Source organism: Anser anser, assembly GCF_964211835.1.
Source record: "Anser anser genome assembly, chromosome: 1".
Lineage (NCBI taxonomy): Eukaryota > Metazoa > Chordata > Aves > Anseriformes > Anatidae > Anser > Anser anser.
In genome coordinates this window covers 121,291,545-121,312,886 of record NC_139720.1, presented here as the reverse complement: position 1 = coordinate 121,312,886, position 21,342 = coordinate 121,291,545, and the positions used below count along the sequence as shown (strand labels likewise).

The following is a 21,342-nucleotide window of genomic DNA, read 5'->3' as shown; positions in this document are numbered from 1 at the left end:
AAAGAACAATGATGTTGTAAAGTCAAACACTTAAAAGATAAAAAATGACAAGATTACAAAGGATCCTTTAACATGTGTATGTCTGAGCTGGACCACTTATAGCCTAATTTTCTGATCAATTAACTTTTCTTGATCAAGGTTAAGCTCCAATCAATTTCACCTGCAACCATACAATTTTAAACTTCCAGAGAACTTACACAGATGTCTCATATCAAGTATTTAGAAAATTATACTGATTTCAATAACAACCATAAATTCATCTGGTAATTGTGAAATGTGCCTTTCTGTTCTTGCTCCTCTTGAAACACACCTTGAATATGTTATGGTCGTATAAGTTATGGTCATATAAACAGCACAATACCAGTGCCTTCCAAGAAAACCATATACCCTGTGCATGCAGAAAAAAATACAATACATCCATCTCTGCAGGCCTTGTTTGAATCATGACATATGTACGCAAAACAACTTAAAATTGAAATTACAGCAATAACCCTCTGCCCCTATTCATTTTTAAATAACGAGTTTTGAGACTTACCAGTCTTAAGGTATTACTTCTCTTGCCTTAGAAGGTTTTACAGGCTTCTATGTTTTTAATAAAATTTATTTTTTAATAAAATTAAAAGCATCAGAACTGTCATGTAAAGTTTTCCCAGACTATAGTTTTCCAAGGTTTGTTCCACAACATACCAAGCAAGTATAACAAATTCCTACTCCATAAATTTGTGTTAGTTAAGGCTAGAATGCCAGTACAATCCTTTGATCTTCTCTGTTACACTACACAAGTTATATTATAACTCACATATTGAACCCATCACCATGGGTGAGCTAGACATATTGATTAGACATACATACAATTTATTATATATAAAAAAAAAATTCCAACACAACCATAAATACTTTTTTGCAAAGAGCCATAAGCAATTCTTCTTAAAACCTGGTATCTTAAGTTCATCTTAGGTTTTATTTCAAGTTCCATGGCCCTGAACATAAGTTTTACCCTGGAAGTAATCTCTAAGTGTCTAAATCAACATTTGACCAAAACTGGTTTTGAATACTTTATAAATGAAGATCCCAAGACCATAAGCATTTCTGGATGTGATAAAATTTGGCATAAGATTGGCACCACTAAATCTATTCTGCATGTATATATATGTTTTTCATACAAGCCTCAAGTATTTATTTATCCTTCAAACAAAGTCTTACCTGGTGGCATCTTTCTGCAAGCGACGCTGCCTTAAACTTGAAATGAAATTGGCATAGTATTCCTTGTGTACTTCTTTTAACAGCCGTTCATAGTCAGTATAAGAAAACTGTGGATCTATGTAATTATATCTCTCAGTCTTCGTAAAAATAGTCCTAAATATTTAGAAAGAATCACAGTTTCATTATTTGTATTAAATGATTCTGGCTTTTCTTAGAACTAAAATACATTGATTTTGCTACATATATATTTCACCCCAAACATTCATTTTATCACAGCTTATTATTAATATTTGATCTTGTAAAGGCAACCATAAAATGAAACACTGAAACTGTAATAGCTACATTTGTAGTTTCACACAAACACACCAAAAAAAAAAAAAAGGTACAAGAGGTTCAAGGTTAATGAATTTCAAACAACTTTCAGCCTGAAAAAAACAGTAAGCTGTCATATGAGTCTTAATCTACTGTGCAGTATATATAAATGATTATTTTTAAATATTGTATTTGCTTAATTTGTTACCTGTATTTTTTATTCCGTTCGCTAGGCCTAATGCTGGCTGAGCGGTCATTAGGAAAAGCTATAAATGCATCACCCTTATAATTTCTGTTTATCTGGTGAGTATGGATTTGTGTTTGGGTTGATTTAAGTATTGCCACAGGTGCAATATCAGTGCACTGTCCTGTGCCATCAGCTACAAATTGTCCAGTTGCATTGGAAATCATTGGTGTTATACCTTAAAATTCAAATAAAACACATTACATACAATTATACCAGACCTCTCGAAACAAAATTCTATAAGTATTTATATATTTATATAATTCAAGTACTATATCAGACAAAACATTTCATAATTTATAATGGTTCACCCAGCAACCCAACAATCAGTCGTCCATCCTACCGTTTTCCTCAGACATGAGGACCATAACAAGAGCCAACAACTTTTACCATAGTCAAACAAATACTGGAGCCCAAACCACTTCTGTTGTGTCCAGCTGGGGCACTTTGTCTTGCATGTACACACAACCACACACTTAGAGCCACAACTGTGACGACACTGTCTGCAGTGTCCTAAAGCTTGTCACAAGGGCTGCAAAAGCAAGTTTTTGACAAAGACTCCCAAGCTGCCACAGCTTAAAAGAGAGCTCAAATATTTTTCACTGAAATTTTAGAAAAGCACGTATAGATCAGAGGAAAATGATGACAGCAAAAAGTCCTTGTGTTTGCTCACCTCTCCTTATACAAAGATACATGTTTAAAGCAGCACTAAAAATAAATAAATAAATTATTGGACTGCACCTTCCTCCCCCCATGAAAACTGATACATTAAACACAGTAGTTCTATCTACTTTAGCCTTAACCCTAATTTGTCTAAAATGGCTACAAGAATAACTATTTTCTGTTGTCCAAACTATTGAAGACACACAAGCAAGCACACAAACTTAACCACAGAGACTGGGAGAAGTGAACAGGAAAACATAGTCCGTTGATATAACGATCTAAAAAACTTCACATTCCCCCCACACCTCAGTGAAGCTTAAAAGCAAAACATGGGTATCAGTAGCCTATATAACAGAGATATTCTTCATAACATCTTTATTAGCCTGCAAGCTGGAGCAGAATGGGGTCACTAAGAGAATAAATGGTAGAAAACAGCATTTAGAAAAGGTGACAGCCACTAAGGGCATTGAATGTGAGAAGGAAATAAAGACGTATTGATAAAGTTTAAACTCTGACGATCATTACCATTTGAAAAAAAATTATATATATATGTAAAAATATGCATGTGTGTATGCTGCAAGTGTTTATGAGCGTACATTTTACATACACAACTGACACAGAGAATGCTGAGGTACTCAACTTTTTTGCTTCAATCTTCACCAGAAGTGCTCTAGCCACACAACCTAAGCCATAGAATCCAAAGGCAGGGACTGGCAGAATAAAGACCACCACTGCAGGAGAAGAAGATCAAGTGCAAGACCATCTAAGAAACCTCATGAGATGCATCCAAGGGACTTGAGGGAACTGTCAGATGAAGCTGCTAAGCCACTGTCCATCATATTTAAATGTTGGGGCAGCCCAGTGAACTTCTCAATGACTAGAAAAGGGGACACATAGGCCTCATCTTTAAAAAGGGGGAAAAAAAAAAAAGACGACCCAGGGAACTACAGGCCAGTCAGTCTCACCTCTGTGCCTGGCAAGATCATGGAGCACATCCTCCTGGAAACTGTGTAAAGGCACTTGGAAAATAAGGAGGTGACTGCTGACAGCCAACATGGCTTCACTAAGGCCAAATCTTGCCTGACAAATTTGGTGGCTTCCTATGACAGGGTTACAGCATTGGTGGATAAGAAAAAGCAACTGACATTATCTACCTGAACTTCTGCAAAGCTTTTGACACTGTCCCACACAGCAATACTATCTCTAAATAGGACAGATGTGGACTTGACGGACCACTCAGTGGGCAAGGTTGCTGGATGGTTGCACTCAACAGCTCAAGCGTCCAAGCAGAGATCAGTAACTAGTGGTGTTCCTCAGGGGTCAGTACTGGGACCAGCACAATTTGTTGGTGACACGGACAGGGGAATTGAGTGCACCCTCAGGAATTTTGCTGATGACACCAAGCTGTGCAATGCAGTCAACACACTGGAGTGAAAGAATACCATCCAGAGAGACCTTGGTAGGCAGGCCTGTATGAAACTCAAGCAGTGCAGCAAGGCCAAGTGCAAGGTCCTGCACCTGGGTTAGCACAATCCCAAACATGAATATAGGCTAGGCAATGAATGGATAGAGAGCAGCCCTGCAGAGAAGGATTTAGGGGTGCTGGTAGGCAAAAAGCTTGGCATGGACCAGCAATGTACACCTGCAGCCCAGAAAGCCAACTGTACCCTGGGCTGCATCAAAAGGAACGTGGCCAGAAGGTCCAGGGAGGTGACTCTTCCCCTCTATGCTGCTCTCTTGAGACGCTGCTGGGAGTGCTGCATTCAGCCTAGGGCCCCCAGCCTGAGAGACCTGAACCCATCAGAGCGGTTCCAGAGTACGGCCACAAACGTGATCAGAGGTCTAGAACACCTCTCCTATGAAGACAGGCTGAGAATGTTGAGGTTATTTAGCCTATGGAAGAGAAGGTTCTGGGGAGACCTTACAGCAGCCTTTCAGTACTTAGAGGGGGCTTACAGGAAAGATGGGGAGGGACTTTTTATCAGGGAAGATAGTGATAGGATAAGGGGTAACAGGGTTAAGCTAAAAGAGTGTAGGTTTAGATTAGATGCAAGGAAGAAATTATTCACTCAGAGGGTGGCAAGGCCCTGGCACAGGTTGCCCAGAGAAGCTGTGGATGCCTCATCCGTGGATGCGTTCAAGGCCAGGCTGGATGGGGCTTTGGAAAACCTGCTCTGGTGGGAGGTGTCCCTGCCCATGGCAGGGTGGCTGAAATTAGATGATCTGTAAGGTCCCTTCCAGCCCAAGCCACTCTATGATTCTATATACACATATACAATCAAGAGCTCTTTGGAAATGTATTATAAGTCCATATTTCATATGGACTCAAAATATGAACCAAAACATTAAGACGTTGATCCACAGAAATGTATTTTAATAGTACTTTTGAAACAGGAAAAACACAGATTCTGGATTTCATACAAATAATGATCAGAAGTTCTGGGATTTATTAAAACTGTAGTTTCTCATCAATTCTTGATTGCCCTGGATATGAAATACCTACCTGAAAGTACCAAAAATGTCCAGTAGCTTATCAACCACTCTGATTCTTGTAGAAAGAACATCAGTTTTGTAGGCGACTCCACGTTTCATCCAATGACTGCCTGTTTTTACTTCCCCTCAATACTTTCATTAAATAAAATGAATATTGTCTTTCTGTTTTTCCATTAATCAACACATCTTCAAGTGGGCAGCAGTATGTTAAGGAGTATTCAGCTACCCTCCTCTAATTTATCTACACACAGAAACCAGATGCACCACTATATAGTACAGCGGTGTTGCACTAGTACTACCTGCAGATGCTACGGCACATTTGATGCCGCAAAAAGACAAGTTTTCCATGACTGGTTTTAAAATCCAGCGACAGGGTTAGTCAAATCTACTGTTGAGTGGTTGTTCATCAAACAAAATAGGAACATGATACCATGAGGAAAAATTTATCAAGAGGCCAATTACTGTATAACCTGAAATATTTTTAGGCTGTCATGGGCTTCATCGGATGGGAAGAATCAATGGATACAGCCAGCTAGCAAGCAGTAGTAACTGGCAAATTCATCTGGCAGTAGTGGCTTACAGCCAATAAACAATACCCTGTTGTCCATCTAACTTTTTTCCCCCTGTGCTTTACCTCTCTCTGTTGAAAACTTGAGCATATTAGCACTGTGTGATGGCGTCTGTCAAAAACTGAAACCTTCATTTTCTGATGTATAAAAGTTAAATAAACATAACGATGAAAAATTATGCTTTAGAAGTTCCATTTTTGTTAAAATACAAGCCATTTTTTCTTGCCATTATTTCATAGTTTTTTGGATATACATTATAGACTTGAGCATTCTCTCAACTCCCAAAGAGAAATTGCTTTTTTAAAAAACTAAAATAGTAAGTGAAAAAATCTCTACAAAAATGTTAAAAGCGTACTTCTAAAAATGTTTTATCATGTAGCACTTATCTTTTTAGTATCTTACCAGGATTAATTTTGAATAGAATGTTTTTTGGCTTAGATTTGCACACACCAATCAAGCTCAGGTATATTTGGTGAAAAGATTTTGTCTTCGAAACCTGTAAATTATTTTTTTCTAGTCCTGTACCAATGATATCAACAACTTGCTTCACTTTAAATGTTCCTATTTGATGCGGAGAAAATGAAAATATCACATCCTGTAAAAGAAAAGTTATGAGACATTATGAAGGAAAGAAAAGCAAAGAGAAGTTATATAATTACCTGTTTGAGTTACTTCCCTCCCCAGTTACTCCTAAAGGTATGTATTTAACCCTGTGCTTTAAAAATGTGCCAATGGCTACACTTAGATTAGCAACATATATATTGCTACATATTAGAACATCAACAAATTCTTACTATCTCATTTCTGAGATGCTTTGTTCTCTTGTTTCCCGAGTTAGAGTTTTGTTAAATTATAAATGCCTCCATATTCAACTTAAAATTAACATAGCTTCCTCCATTAAAGAAATATGTTACTCAGGTATTTGTGATTAAGGGAAGGAAATGAAAATAATCCTATCAAAGGTTTGAGTTTAAATTACTCTGCTCAAGTCAGTAAAATTCCAAAAAAAAGTAAAGCCAGGCAAAACCTGCGTCAAGTTTCCTTAGTACTACAATTATCTTTTCCAAATTTAAAATAATACCTGTTGCTTCCTTAAGTACAGGTAAGAGCATTAAACAACTCTACAAAAGCAGGAAAAAAAATATACATTTGGCTGATATTAAATATCATGGCTACTGAAATGAAACTATTCTATTTTAATTTAAAAAAATCTACTACTGACCCATGTAGAGTAAAATAATCTGTTTGTCTACATAATCTATGGGAAAGAGGTAATTACCTTTGTAGAACATTTTTTTATTTTTCCTTTTTCAGGAGAAATATTAAAGTGAGCAGTCTTGCGGAAACTGAATTTTACTGGAAGGGACTCAGATTCATTTTTGAGTGTGCACAGAACTTGTGTTTGTTCACCCGAGAAACAGTCCATAAACTTAATAACTGGTCCTGGATTAAAAGTTAACATGACAGGAATCCCAGAACCTTTCAAAGCCAACTCAGTGTGATGAGGATGATTCACTGTATTAGAAAGACACATACACACATAAAATAGACAAAAAACACAATAAACCTTGTCACTTGTTTTAGCTAACAAGCAGAAAATTCATACTATAGTTGTACGGTTGCAAAAGCAGAGCCATACGGTTATACAGTATGATTTATGATGCAGTATTCTATAAACTTTGAACTCAGATAGGCTTACTTATAATGACAGCTAGGTATTGTATTGTTCCTTCATTAAGAAATTTGAGGACGAACAGATACTCACTTGAAAACGCATGGAGCTATTATTACCAAAGTGCTGGTGACTTGCAAACAGCTGCTGTTGTGTTTTTCTTTTTTCCTCCATTCGAAATATTTACCATTATATTTAAGTTTTAGGTGTTTACTACTAGCTTTTCTTTCTACTCATGATTAGAACAGATTTTTGTGCTGAGGCTTAAAAGATGCAATTTTTTTTTTTTATTGATATGAATAAGATAGACACAAGTTTTCCATAAAACTATTAAGTGGAAGATTAAGAAACAAAAATCAAGATATACAATCTTATCATCCAGATATACATTTCTGATAGCGACTATACGTTTCTGTAACATACTTGTGATCGGTGTGGTACCATCACCACAGGCCTTCAGGTAGCCATCTTTATTCCCAACAGCCTCAAATCTCAGAAACAGTACATAATCTTGTTTTGGTGACAAGTCATTCACTCCAAAGGCCTTTTTAAATTTCCTGCAAGAGTCACAATGTCTAATTACAAGATGAAAGAAAAAAAAAGGCAAAAAAAAAAATACACAACATTTTTCATCACCTAATTCAGCTGTTGCTATTGATTACAGCTTTAAATGACCTTTATACTTCCTTACAGAAAATGGAAAAGTAAATTTAACTGAACACTATATGTATGATTATGATACTAGTCATTTGGTATCCTTTCCATTCACATACATCTACAAGAGTTTTCTATAAGCGATTCACGTGCATGTAATCTTTAAAGAAGAGCTTCAGTAAGAAAATTTGCTTTTTCTATTTCTTTTTCTCCCCCTTGCTTGAAGGAGAAATGCTCCTTTACCTCTACTATTTTGTAATTGTAAGGAAAGCTCTCCAAATGTTTCATTCTCTTGGTAATGAAATATCTATTCTTTCCTATCACTGCACATATGCAACATCTTCATGAAATAAGTCTGCAGTCCTGAAAAAGGCATTTAATTCGACACCTCACGACTTCTTCAACAATCTTTAGAGATTCAACATACTTAATTGGAGAAGTAATCAGTTCCCTTTGCAAAAATCTAATAAAATTCTTCAGTCAAAACAAGCTTATCCAATTCCTAGTTCAAAGGCATCCTTAATGAATTATAAGACACCTCCCAGATAATCACTTCTGACTTGGCTTTACCATTTGTAGTATCACACCAAGAAATTTCTTTTAACACACATAAGTATCAAGTAATTAAAAAAATCTGCATATTAACTTAAAATGATTTCTCTAACACATCTCTTTACATAATAGTTTAGACAAACTTTTTTTTTCTTGTTTGTAATTTCATAGAATCATAGAATATCCCGAGTTGGAAGGGACCCACAAGGATAACCGAGCCCAACTCCCGGCACCACACAGGTCTACCCAAAAATTCAGATCATGTGACTAAGTGCACAGTCCAAATGCTTTGTAAACTCCAACAGGCTTGGTGCAGTGACTACTTCCCTGGGGACCATTAACTCACTTTGGACTAAAGCACAACGTAAGAAAAGATTTCTCATAAGGTAGCAAGGTTCCTTGATTGGGAGAGCACAGGATCAAAGTGGAAACATCTATATCTTCTGTTTTACTTATGAGGCTTAAATCTTGTAAAACAGCATCTGCACTCCTCTGAAGATCTGTTCCCTAAAAAAATAATCAAAATATGGATATATCAACAGTTTGGCCTGCTCTAACTACCCTTTGGTTTTGCTTTTTTCCCCATGCATAGTTTCACATCTTTCAAAACGAATAGGAAGACATAACATAGATAGTTCCATATCACTCAGCTAATTAACTACTTCTATGTCAATGTTTTTAATTCCCTTTTTTATAAAATGTGATGCTCACTCAGATTACTTCACTGTCAGAGAAAAGCAAGTGAAACTAAGCATTTAACACCTTGGAATACCAAAATATGTTTTGACAACTCCTATATAGCTTCATCATAACAAATCCAATAAATCATAACAAATCCAGTAAATCAAGCATAACCACTCCTGAAAAAAAAAGAAAAAAAAAAGAAAAAAAAAAAAGTGGCAGGGGAGGTGGAGAAGGAAGGAAAACATACTTATCATTAATGCTATGGTGTCACACAGTGAAACAGAAATACAGAAAAAACTTAATTCCAAGGTAAGTATATAGTAAACAAATGTGCTGATTGTACAGAAGTGACAGGAAGTTTATTGATCAGGAAATAGCATGACATAGAAAACACTGCTAGAAGATGAATGTTGAGAAAAGAATGCAAATGCAGAAATAAAAACAAGTCTTCAACTAAAATAAATTAAAAAAAAAAAGAACATTTTCTTACCATCTCTCCTCCAATGCCATTGTCTTCCAGTATTGCTACCCAGTCCATACACTCTGGACTTTTATTGTATAAACATATTTGTTCAGTCTTTGAAGACCCAAAGTAAACCGATCCAAAATTAATGCATTCCAATACATTTCCACAAGACACTCCTAGAACTTTCAGAATTTGTTCAACCACAACAGCTTTGATGCATACTTCAGTGCAGCCACGTCCTTCCAACTCCACTCTGTCAGTAACAGTAGCAAGTAACAGGTGATGTACAAAAATGTTAGAAATAATCAATTTGTTTTATGCAAAACTAAATCAAATCAAAGCATTTCAACTCAAATTGTCATCTCTCCGTAGATAACCTAAGCAAAAAAATGTGCACTTGACAATACAACACCTAATAGATATATTACCAATCACAAGGAATCACACATTAAAATGGGAGGTTTTGGGGAGAGTTCTTCAATTTTCACTTTTTTTTTCCCTCTCCCTACTCTTCTTAGTTGTGTTGGCAGACTATTGTTTGAAACGATAGGAATAGCACCTCAAAAGAATCAGAGATGTCCACAGATGATATATTGCTCTTTTACCTCTGACAGTTATGTCTAGCTGCCTATTTTGGTGTATACTTCGCAATTTTCCTCTCAGGCAACTGGGGAAGAAGTTCATCTGAGTAAGCACAGAACTGCTGCTATTCCTTCCTGAGTGCTTATTCATGATGATAGCACAAAATGCAAAGGGTCATATAGACACTGTACAAATCTAAACTAGACTGCAGAAGGCAGTGGCTGCTTAACCAACATAGGGTGATGAAGACAGTAATAGTAGCCTGGAGTTCAAAGAAGGAAAGGCAGAACGTGTGACACTTCGCAATCAAAAGGTTGAAACTCAATAACCAAAGAAACGCCTTTCATATGAAGGCGGATGTAATTGTGATGCCAAATACACATACAAGCTCCTCTGTCAATAACTAATAGAATTCTTCTCTTTTCATTTAATTTCTTTTTCCAATAGGCTACAAAATGCAAGAACAGGAATAAGAGCTCAACTTTAAGTCAAAGATCTTCTTAATTTAAATACCATAACGAAACAGAACAGGAAAAAATAACACACATACCCTTTTTGCTAGTAGAAGAATATAGGATTGAAAAGGACTTTCCAGATTTGTATTAACTCCAAATTCTGACACTGCCTAAAAAGTCTATATTTAGAATTTGAAAGAAGACAAGGTGGGAACTCAAAAATAGTTTATTCTTGAAAGAGGTAATGTTTTTGAATAGATTCCTTCTGTTGAAAATAAGATACACCAATGGACATCATAACGTTTCTGAGACTAGTGAAACACATCCAACCAAAAGAAAAAGCAAAACTACAGAAGGCTGGAAAAAATCAGTGGTGTGGAAGGTACAGAACACAGCATGTAGAAGATGCAGAAGCTCTTGGTTAGCAGCACACAAAGATGTGCTCACATGCCATGTAATTACAACTTATAAGAAAATTCTAAAAAAACAAACCAGCCAGGTACACCACCTGTGCATCGCTGTTCCATGGAGATAATATAAACATCAAATTCATTTAATGAAAATAAGTGTTGAAGACAGGAATTGACACTTGGGAGCTTTATATATATATATAGCAAACAAATTCGTAGTAAAATCTTTAGAGTTAACTTTAAAAAATGTATAGACCTGGATTCCATCAGCCATACTCACTCACTTTATCACTTCTTTGATGACTCTTGGGACATCTGTACAGATATCCACTTTAACCACCTTTAAAGAATCAGGCTCCACCACTCCACTGGTAGGTTCTATGTTAAGCAAGACAACCCCATCATATGATATCTTAAATGTACCTAAAAGGAATAATACATTACACAACTTAGAAGTTGTAGATTGATATTTTCCTATAAAACATTTGGATTCACAAATGACATAAAGCAGGCATTTACAAGCAGTACATTTTCTTATGGAAACAGGAAACAAAGTCAACCTTTTTCAAAACTATTTCTAACAGAGTACAGGATTCTTCCCAGGATTTTTGAAATAAAACATCCACGTATCCAATGCAACTGTGCAAGTCCTCACCGTAACAGGAAAGGTACTTACATTCCAAACAGAACTGATTGTATCACAAAGCCACTATAAGTAACATTTTTATAAATTTTGGAATATTTTATGCACAGCTCTAGGCAGCCACAGTCTAGAAATTTCGCAAATCCAAAGAGTGATCTATTACCTGCAAATAGCAATACTTTTCATGACTTGATTCATACACTACCCAATTCATTGCAGAGGAGAACAGTTAATCTTTCTCTGTCATACAAACATTTTTTAAATGTGAAAAGATTACTAAGTGTGTATTTCACCAGCAGCACTAATTTTTTGTCATTATAGGTAGCAAGCAATTGTTTCAAATGTTGCAGGAAACACACTGTTTTACCTCAAACAACAGCTGATCTCTAACATGACATCACAAGCAGGAACAAAGTACTCATACTTTTAGCACGAGATACGAAATGCCTCGATTCACAGGCTGCATACAGCACTTCTGCTGGTGTAGTTTATATGATGCCTGCCAGTACAACCTGCTGGGTTCTGATTCAGAGACTACACACACAGATTGAGCAGCTCTACCTTTGTCTGCCCTCGATAAATTCTTCGTTAACTACTGCTTTAATTCTAATTTTGCATGTGGCCAATACTGCAAAACTCCATCATGCAGCCTTCATGTGTCATGCAGCAGTTTAGAACTAGTTCCTATACAATGTGAAAAGTTTCACATTGTGCAAGTTATAAATGCATCTGCAACCAGTGATCAACTAAGATAATGATCAGCTGTTATTTTTACATCTCTCAGATTGGATTCAAGAGTAGAGATCTCCTAAAATTCTGCAAAGTTCCAAATACATTTTTCTTCCCTAGGCAGAAACACAGTACTGCCTACAGAAGGAATGGATCACTTACAAAACACATAGGTAGGTAGCTCAGCACCACCACACAGCTCTCTCACTCCCCCTCCTCAGAAGAAAGAGGGGGAGAAAATCTGTTGGAAAAAAGGCATATGGGTCTGCAGGGCTGGTTCCCTCACATGTTCTCACTCCTCTCTCCCAGCTGCTGTTGCATGGCGTTTTTCCCCTTCCTTAACTCTGCTCTCCCAGAGTCCCACCCAGTATCACTCCCTGGCTCGGCTCTGGCCAGCAGCAGGTCCCTTTTGGAGCAGTTGGCACTGGCTCTGGCCTGACATGGGGCAGCTGCTGGGCTCTGCTCAGAGGCAACTCCTGCAGCCCCCCACTACCAAAACCTTGCCACATAAACTCAATACAAGAACCTTTAGCTGTAATACTCATAATATGCGTAACTCAGAACTTCAGTTAATTCCTACTTAGTCACTGAGGTGTTAACTCACCAAAAAATACATTTCCCAAGAAAATAAATATTTTCATAATTCAATGCACATTTAATATTCACCTGATGATGATCCATGGTTAGTAATACTAATCTCTTTACTAATTACTTTACTGTTTGCAGTCACTGTACCAAAATTAATCTCAGACTCAGTTTCCAGATAGCAGCGTGGAATTAATCTGCAGAGAGAAGGCATGGTTATATTCTCCCCAAAGTTGAAAATACATTTGCATTTTTAAACAAATTTGATTAAGCACCACGTTGGAAGAGTTCTGCTTTTCTTCTAGTCCTCCTACTAATGTTTATGCAACTCACTCCAGTAGTACAACACACATAGAGGACACAAAAGCCATTTAATTTAATAACTAATGACTGTAACTTTAAAAGAAAGTTATCCTCAAACAATTAGTCAAAATGGAATATAGACATTTTTATTTAACTCTAAATACTTTATTGTCATACAATGTACTTTAAATAGTTTACTAGAAAAGTGTTCACTGTATTGAGTTGGTTGTATCACCAAAGTTAACATTCCCTATATTTCATTGTCAGCTGCCTGAACTAAAAGCAGGGAAAAAACATGCACACCAATTTCAATTTACAGTCTTCTTGTTTTATAGATACTTCACATGGCTTCAGCAGAACTCGTTAAAACATAGGAAGCGTATAATGACACAAGTTCTTTCTGTTACTTATTTGAGAGCCTCAGCAAGCATGACCACTGGATTGGGTACTGCTTAGACTTAATGAAAAGCTACTACTTGCTTCAGCAAACTCGTGAAGGCCCCTATTTCTAATACAAGCCCACGTTTGACATCATGTAAAATTGTGTTCAAAATGAATTAGGATTTTACATGGGCATAGACGTCCATCTCCTCTTAACCAAAAATAGGAACATGCAGGAGCAATTGCATCTCGTGGTCCGTACTAAGTGCTGTACCGAAGACGAACAGAAGGAAGACAGCCTCCTTGGCCAAGCTGGGTGGACCCTACCCATAAAAGCTCTTTCACAAAGTACAGGCAGGAGCAAGCAAGTGGGAGGTGGTGGGAAGGAAAGGACATTGGGGGGGATCAAAATGAAACAAATGAACTTCCTCTTGGACAATAACTTGGTTTTAATCCTATTTAATAATTTATTGTAATGCAAAAAAAAATATTGAATTCCTCAAAGGCATGGTTTAAACTGGGGGGGCACCAGGAAAAAAAATGCACCAGGAAACTGCTGTCAAGATCAGAGCACAATTAAAACTATTTTGAAGACCTGACACGTACCAATCATTTAGACATTCTTCCAAGAATTTTCATAAGAAATATGAAACTAAGTATCTTTCTACTCAAGTCCCAAATATATAACTACCCAAGTAGACAGGAATAAGAATAAATTCTAATGGCAATTCCTAGTAGATAGTGATCCTTCCACAAAAGAGAGAGAGAAGAGTTAAGAGATATACTTTTTTTACACTAATGTTATTATTTAAACATAGGGTGGGGTTATTTTGTGGCTTCTCCGTCTCCCCCTCTCTCTTCAAGATGGAAGTTAGCCTGGAAATGTCTAATTTCAAACATTTTCTAAACATTTTGTTAAAACAAACAAACCCTAATTAATATACTTCAAAGAAAAAGCAAGGATGTGGAGTTTCAGCGAATCATTTACACACACAGACACACTAAAAATCAACCCATAACTCTCTGGTTTGATTGAAACAATCCCAAATCTTGAGTATAAATATTTTCTATTGCTATCAAATATTTACTAAATTTTACTAAATATTTACTAAATTAATTCATTACATCTGTTATTACTGAGCACATCAAGAGTCCATGGCGCTATCAAGATACACTAAGTGCACTGTGTGGTCTCCAAAACTGATAGGAAATACATGAGTGACAAATCAATACGGTTAACCACTGAGCTAGTCACGTGTGCCAGGCAGACACGTAAAAGGTATTTCATTTGCATTTCAAACAACTATGATATTAATTTCACTATTAATTTTCACTAAAGAACAATGGAAATAAAATTATTTTGGTGATATTTTTAACCAAATAAGTAGTTACAAAAATAAGTTAAAAGTTACTGCAGTCTGATGTTGTATGGGAAACAAGCTTTTCCTACATTCTCAGTGAATCGCTTCCCAGACTAATGATTATCTTAAAATGAACAGCAGATGTGATCGAAGGAATTGCACAAATTGTTGGCAAAAAGGATAAATCTCTTCATGCTTTTCTCCTAAACTGGCCGTGAACTTTTCTTTCAATAAGATTCCACGGGCAAAACATGCAGACTCAGGTTTTCTACAAGTTCATAGAGAATTACACATTTGTACGTATGCAGTAATCCATACTGAAATAAAAGGTGAAAAACAACAATTCCAAAGATGGAAAACTGAAAATAAGTGAACAGGTAAGAGAAGTGGCAGACATTTAAAGAGGCCAGTCTAAATAATATCAACAACTTCCAAATATTTTCTATACCATAACATATCTTGGGTTTATGAAATTTCTGAACTAGCTTTCACATACTTTAAAATGTAATTCTGTTTGTTAGATGCACAAGTACTTTTTGTGCAAGTACTGCCAGTACACAGTCTTAGAGTCATGCACCCTAGAAAATAGAAATAAACACTATATTTGAACCGGCCAAAATCTGTGGCTGATAATTCTGCACATGTCAAAAAAATGCATACAACACAGACATAAATCTAAGTATATCCTTAAAAAAATCAAATTATGTATGTCAACTTGACACTTCAGGAAAAATAGGATGAATGCATATTAAATTATTGATGATATCTCAGCAGAAACAATAAAATGTTATTTAAAACGTAAAAAAAAAGGTAAAAATTTAATTAGGAAGAACAAACATACTGGAATTATACAACTAATAAAAATAATATATTAATAAATTATACTAATTCCAGTTGGAGGGAAAAAGAGGACAGGACACAACACTGGGACCCTCCAAAACAGAACATGCAAATATTTCCTTTAAAATATTTTTAGTGTATTCCATCAAATTAAAGACTTCTGTGCACATTTCATAGTGATAACTTTATGTTGAAAAAAAAAAAAAAAAGCTTTTGACTAATACTTTTCAACCAACGAGTTCTTATACTACCTATATTATTTTCTCTAAATGATAAATGGCATATTCAAAACTCTGTAAAGGAAAATATGTTTGGTATTTAGTGACCCTTCAGTGCAATAACTATCATCTATCTGTAAACAACAGGCATGCATGACAAAACTGATTTGGGAGAGGACTGATTTAAAAGTATTAAGTATATTTAGTTTTGTTTTTTACACAGAAAGCTAATAATCAGTTATACCCTATTATTTTTTCCCCTGCAAAAGAATATTAAACACAAGGATTTTAAATACTTAGCTCTCTACTGGAAGTCCTTTCCAGAAAGGAATTGCCAGTAGCTTTATTGTCCAAAGTGAAATCTGTCCAAAGCAGTCAACAATAACTATATAATAAATTAACAATATAAATAATAATAAAACTTAATTATTAAACTTGATAAGAAGTTAGCAATAACAATAATATTGTAACAATACCAACTTATTTCATTTGATCTCAGGGTATTCTAATATTAAGGCTGATAACAGTAGTATGAACATGACATTTGACCTGTGGCTAAGGAACTGCTAGCCCAGGAAGCAAAAAGTATGCAACTAAAATAAGGTGCTTTTAAGATGAAAAGAGAAAAAGCAAATCAGGGAAAAAAGATCACAACATAACAGATAAATAAAATGACAGAGCAAGTAGTGCCCATCTGAAGGCAAAACCTTATGCATTTCAGGCTAGCATAAGAAGTTTGTGGATTTGTTTTATTTTTTAAAACAACTCATATCGAATAGTCTCCAGGGAAATTCCTTTCCACCTGTAAACGGAATTTCTAATGTTGAGATTTTCATGAAAACTATGATTTGCATTAGTTTATGTAGAGAGGGGATTCACCTATCCTAACTTAGGCACCTGAGAGCTGGACCTGTTGTCATTCTGTTTTTTCTTTATAGACAAGGGAGAGAAAGGTCTTCCAGAACAATTCCATCCCAAATCCTCATCCTCAGATAAATATCTAGCCTAAGTCTGATGAAGTATTATTTAGAAGCTTACCTTTTCCAACCAATATACAGATTATATACAATACACGACATATATGTTTAGACACATAGGCATGCACACAAAAACACATGGACTGATGAAATGATACTTGCACGTGTGACATAAACCATATCTTTAGAATTAAACAAACTGTTCTTCACTATAATCCCAATTGAATACGAACAGTATGTTTGGTTTTTGCTTGTTTAGGTTTTTTATTATTATTATCATTATAAGTGGTGCAATAAGGACAAAAAAAGATTAAAAATAAATGTCAACTTGTCTAATGCTGGTGTAGAATTAGAAGTCATCAGCATTATCACAATCAATATAGAGTAAAGCAAAAACAAGAACTCAAAGCCTCTATAGGATCTTGGAGCACCACCATCCCAATTGTCTTCTTACCTGTGTACTGTTATAGGAAAAAAAAATTGTAAAGAAACTTGCTATTCATTTTCATTACAGTTGATAGCTTAGTTATGTAGCCATATGTGACAGGTGTTAGCAAATTTTCCACAAGATTAAACTGAAAACAGTAACAGCAAAATATGAACTTTTGACCTCCATACCCAAGCAGGGGGATATCAACTACATCTTCTTCTATTAAAAGAAGTAGTCTGTCTTCGAGATCTTCCTCACTCTCAGGATAATATTCTACAACAGCTTTGACTTGAAGTCCAGGTGCAACAGGCTTTTCTGGATTTTCCACAATCAGTTTAAACTGCAGTGCAAAAAAACCCCAAATATTTAATCAATTTTTCATTTTTAAGATTGAAAAACATATATATATGGTTCATTTTTCAGAGTAACACAGATTGATTTAAAGAATGAAGAAATTCTTCTTCCTACTTATTTATATTGATGTTGTTTTTCCTTTTTCCTTTTTACAGTAAAACAGAAAGGCAGAAAGAATACTAAATCAACGCTTTAATGTAATTTGATGAGTTGACAAAATACTGTTTGTAATCCTTTCAAGAGAGCTCTAGCTTTTGCTGCTGTTGCCATAAACCCTCTGAAGCACCATAAGATAAGGTCAGATACTACTTCATACAGAATCTTTTCAGTATCTGAGAAAGCAAGAAGGATTAAATCTCAGTCCAAAACAGCCTAAGAATAGTCTGTAGACCTGACCTACACTCAGCTGAATTCAAATGAAAGTATCACTATACATTGAAAAAATCTTCCTGAAGGGCCCATGGCCCATGAACCTCTAATTCTTTGGGTGGAGGGGGAGGGAGGCTGAAGCATGAAAGGAAAAGAACAGAAGCAGCTGATGCAAAGTACTTTTCTCCTCCCTCAAAAAAAAAAAAAAAAGTAGTCTGGATTTGTTGCTGTCTGTATGCATCTGATAATATCCAGCACCACCACGTCTTTCCTTGAGCAGAGGACACATGAGCAACCTACAAGCATGTAGAAAGAATCCCACAGCTACCACGTTCCTAAGAAAGCTTCGTAGCAAGATCAAGAGATTCTCCGATGCCTCGGTATCCTTACAACTCACGTCACTCTATGCATAACAGGCTTCTGCTGTGTATGTCCAGTTTAATAAATGTTTATTTCTGAAACAGTCATCCCAGTATTCTTGAAGTCTTCTGAACTATCTTCACTTGGAATATGTAAAGGCAATTTACAACTTGTTGATTCCTTTAAAATTTCCCTAGCAGTATAAATACTCAACTAAAGGAAATGTGTTATGTAATATGCATCAAGATTATGGGGCTGATTTTGAAATGGCAGCCAGTAATCATGCTTTGATTTTGAAGTGTGCAAAGACTTCTCTAAAATGAATTAACAGCCGTGCATATTCATTCTGTATAAGGGAAAATTAATATTTTGGAATAACAATTTTTTAATGAAACCTACAGAAAACTGCTCTGTGAGCTGAATTCCTTGAAATGCATTTTTCAGCTGTGCACTGTGGCAGCTCAGCTAATTTTCAGTTCTCACACTCTACAAATGGAACGCTTCAGAAAACTTACCACCGAGTCACCCATTTCAGAGCCACCTACTCACAGAGAGCAGCACCAGGTCTGGGAATGAAAGAGCAGCACAACAGAAGCTCCTGGAACTACACACCTAAAGTGGAGTCTTGTCCCCTAGCTCTCACATTGGGCATCTCATGCACACTGGCATGAAAATATTCAGACTAAGTCAGGAGATACTTTTTTTATTTTTTTGCTCACAGTCACCATCCTCATAAATTATGATCGAGTAACATTTTCTCTTCTAAAACTGACAGCGCCCTTCCACTTCTGAAGCACGTGAGAAATTGACAAGGCTGATGAAAACTAACAAAACCGAGAATAAGCACAGCCCTACCAAATGAAGCACTCTCAACAGCTCCCAACTCATCCCAAAATGCTTCACTGACAGTGTCATAAAAATTAGGCTGTCAACATCACGTACTTTCCAAAATTTAGGAAGGGATAAAATGCATGTCGTCTTCACAACTCTTCCCCTTATAAACAAAGGCTGATTATAGGGAGAGTGAAAGTATCCAAGGTATCTGAATCGTCTCACAGTTACATTGATGACTAACTTGGAAAGTGCTGCCTCATGGCTCTAGTTGCTATGATCGCAAAGCAACATCTGCTTCTGTTCAACCCCAATGCCAGCCCAACACTTTGGTCCTAATTCTGAGGTAATTAGCGGATAAAAAAGGTAGTTGGATGAAGGACCAATATAAAGCTACTAACCACAGCTGGGTTTTACAGAGCCCACACAGGTTGCCTCCCAAGAGCTAACCTGGTTAGAAGTGGAAAGATTGAAAAAGGCTGGCATTGCAATTTCCAGAACTAATCAGGCGAATACAGAATCATGCCATCACGAGAAAAAAATAAAATAAAAATCCCTTTCCAGAGAAAGCCTTCCACGAGCAAGCGCTGCGAACGGACTGCCCTCAGAAAACTTACACGAGTACAATACAGAAATATCAAGCTACCATCAGTACTATGGAAGTCCTGGCAGAAACAATTGCAAAAGCTGTGACCTGCAGCTGATCTGGAACACCTCACAGATTTGGTGTTCACACCACAGCAAGACGGCCCATTTCTGCAGCGCCCTCCTCAAAACAACAAGGAAAACACCTGCTGCTTGCAGGGTTACGTTTCCGGAAAGTGCAAAGCCAGGCAGCAAAGTCAAGTGGGAGCTGTTACCATGCAGAACTTGATACACTATGACACACGAGAAAGCTAAATCACTTCTGTTGGAGGGATGGGTTTAACAAACAAGTTAGCCCGCGGATTGCTCACGGTCCCCGGAAGACACTGAACGGGGGAGGCTCGAGTCCGTTTCACTCTGACTTTCGGGCTTCAGCTGAGCAGCCCCACGGGAAGCCCTGCCCGAGGTCGCTTCCCAGGCGTTACCAGAACGACACCCAGCCTTCCTCACGAGGAGCAACAGGTGAACCAGGACACCGGCTGCCTCCTCCGGATCCGTCACGGGGCGTAACTCAGACAACTTGGGCTCCAGGAGCTGTCTCCTCTCCCTTCCCGTTCGTCCAGTTACCCAGCTACTTTAAACACAGTGACACGCTTTCATGGGGGGGTTGAACCCGAGGAGCGCAAGGGGCCCCGGGCGGGTCCCCCCGAGGCTCTCCCCGCACCCAGCCGCGCCGGCGGAGCCGCAGAGGCACCGCGCCGACGGCTGGCCGGCGACAGCCCGGGGCTGCGAGGCGGGCGGCCCCCCGCGGCCGCTCCGCTCCCCTCCCGCCCCTCACCTGGGGCCGGCGCGGCGGCAGCAGCCGGAGGCGGCAGCTCCCGGCGCGCAGGTTGCGGACGCTGAGCGCGGCGCGGTAGCGGCGCCCCGGCAGCGCGGCCCCGAAGCGCAGCAGGGCCGGGGCGATGCGCACCCCCAGCACGTCCCGCCGCCCGCCCGGCATGGCGGCCGCCGCCGCTGCCTGGAGACGGTCGTTAAGCGGCGGACGCGGAGCGCTGGTCGGTGCAGGGCGCGCGGTGAGGCCGGCGCGAAGCCAGCGCTTGGGCAGGCAGCGGCCCGTGCGGCTCTTGGCTTCGACGCGGCTGAGGAGAGGAGGGGGAGCAGCACGCACGCAAAACCTCAAACCTCAGTCGTGATTAACGCCAAAGGTTTTGCCTCGGGTTACATCAACCCCTGAAAGCGCAGGGGGACTCGAGCTATTCCTATTGTAGATGTTAAGTGTGAGATCCTTAAAAATTCAAGTGACAGCTACCCAGCTGTGGATCAGTGAAGAAAGAACGGCAGTACGACATTACAAGGACTTCAAGTAAAATAAAGGAATCTGAAGGGAGTTCTATGGGACGGCTACTTGTAGTGGGTT

The 21,342-nt window shown here is 37.8% G+C and overlaps 1 protein-coding gene across 10 annotated transcripts in view; it reads right to left on the bottom strand.

The window, feature by feature from the left end:
• The window catches only part of CFAP47 (cilia and flagella associated protein 47), a 302,084-nt gene extending 280,742 nt beyond the window's left edge, over positions 1-21,342 (bottom strand). For 9 of the 10 annotated variants that reach the window (XR_014579256.1, XM_083823100.1, XM_083823104.1 and 6 more), the window contains exons 1-11: positions 20,764-21,342; positions 17,615-17,766; positions 12,998-13,113; positions 11,244-11,382; positions 9,537-9,765; positions 8,709-8,869; positions 7,580-7,713; positions 6,764-6,999; positions 5,887-6,079; positions 1,724-1,937; positions 1,204-1,356 (exon numbers count right to left, since the gene is read on the bottom strand). Coding sequence is in view for 9 of the 10 variants with exons in the window: in XM_083823100.1 (XP_083679226.1) it covers positions 1,204-1,356; positions 1,724-1,937; positions 5,887-6,079; positions 6,764-6,999; positions 7,580-7,713; positions 8,709-8,869; positions 9,537-9,765; positions 11,244-11,382; positions 12,998-13,113; positions 17,615-17,766; positions 20,764-20,925 (1,889 nt within the window). In the remaining variant the exon portion in view is untranslated. Of the gene's footprint in view, positions 1-1,203; positions 1,357-1,723; positions 1,938-4,925; positions 5,863-5,886; positions 6,080-6,763; positions 7,000-7,579; positions 7,714-8,708; positions 8,870-9,536; positions 9,766-11,243; positions 11,383-12,997; positions 13,114-17,614; positions 17,767-20,763 lie in introns of those variants that run through there. The other variant, XM_083823107.1, reaches the window with a different exon arrangement.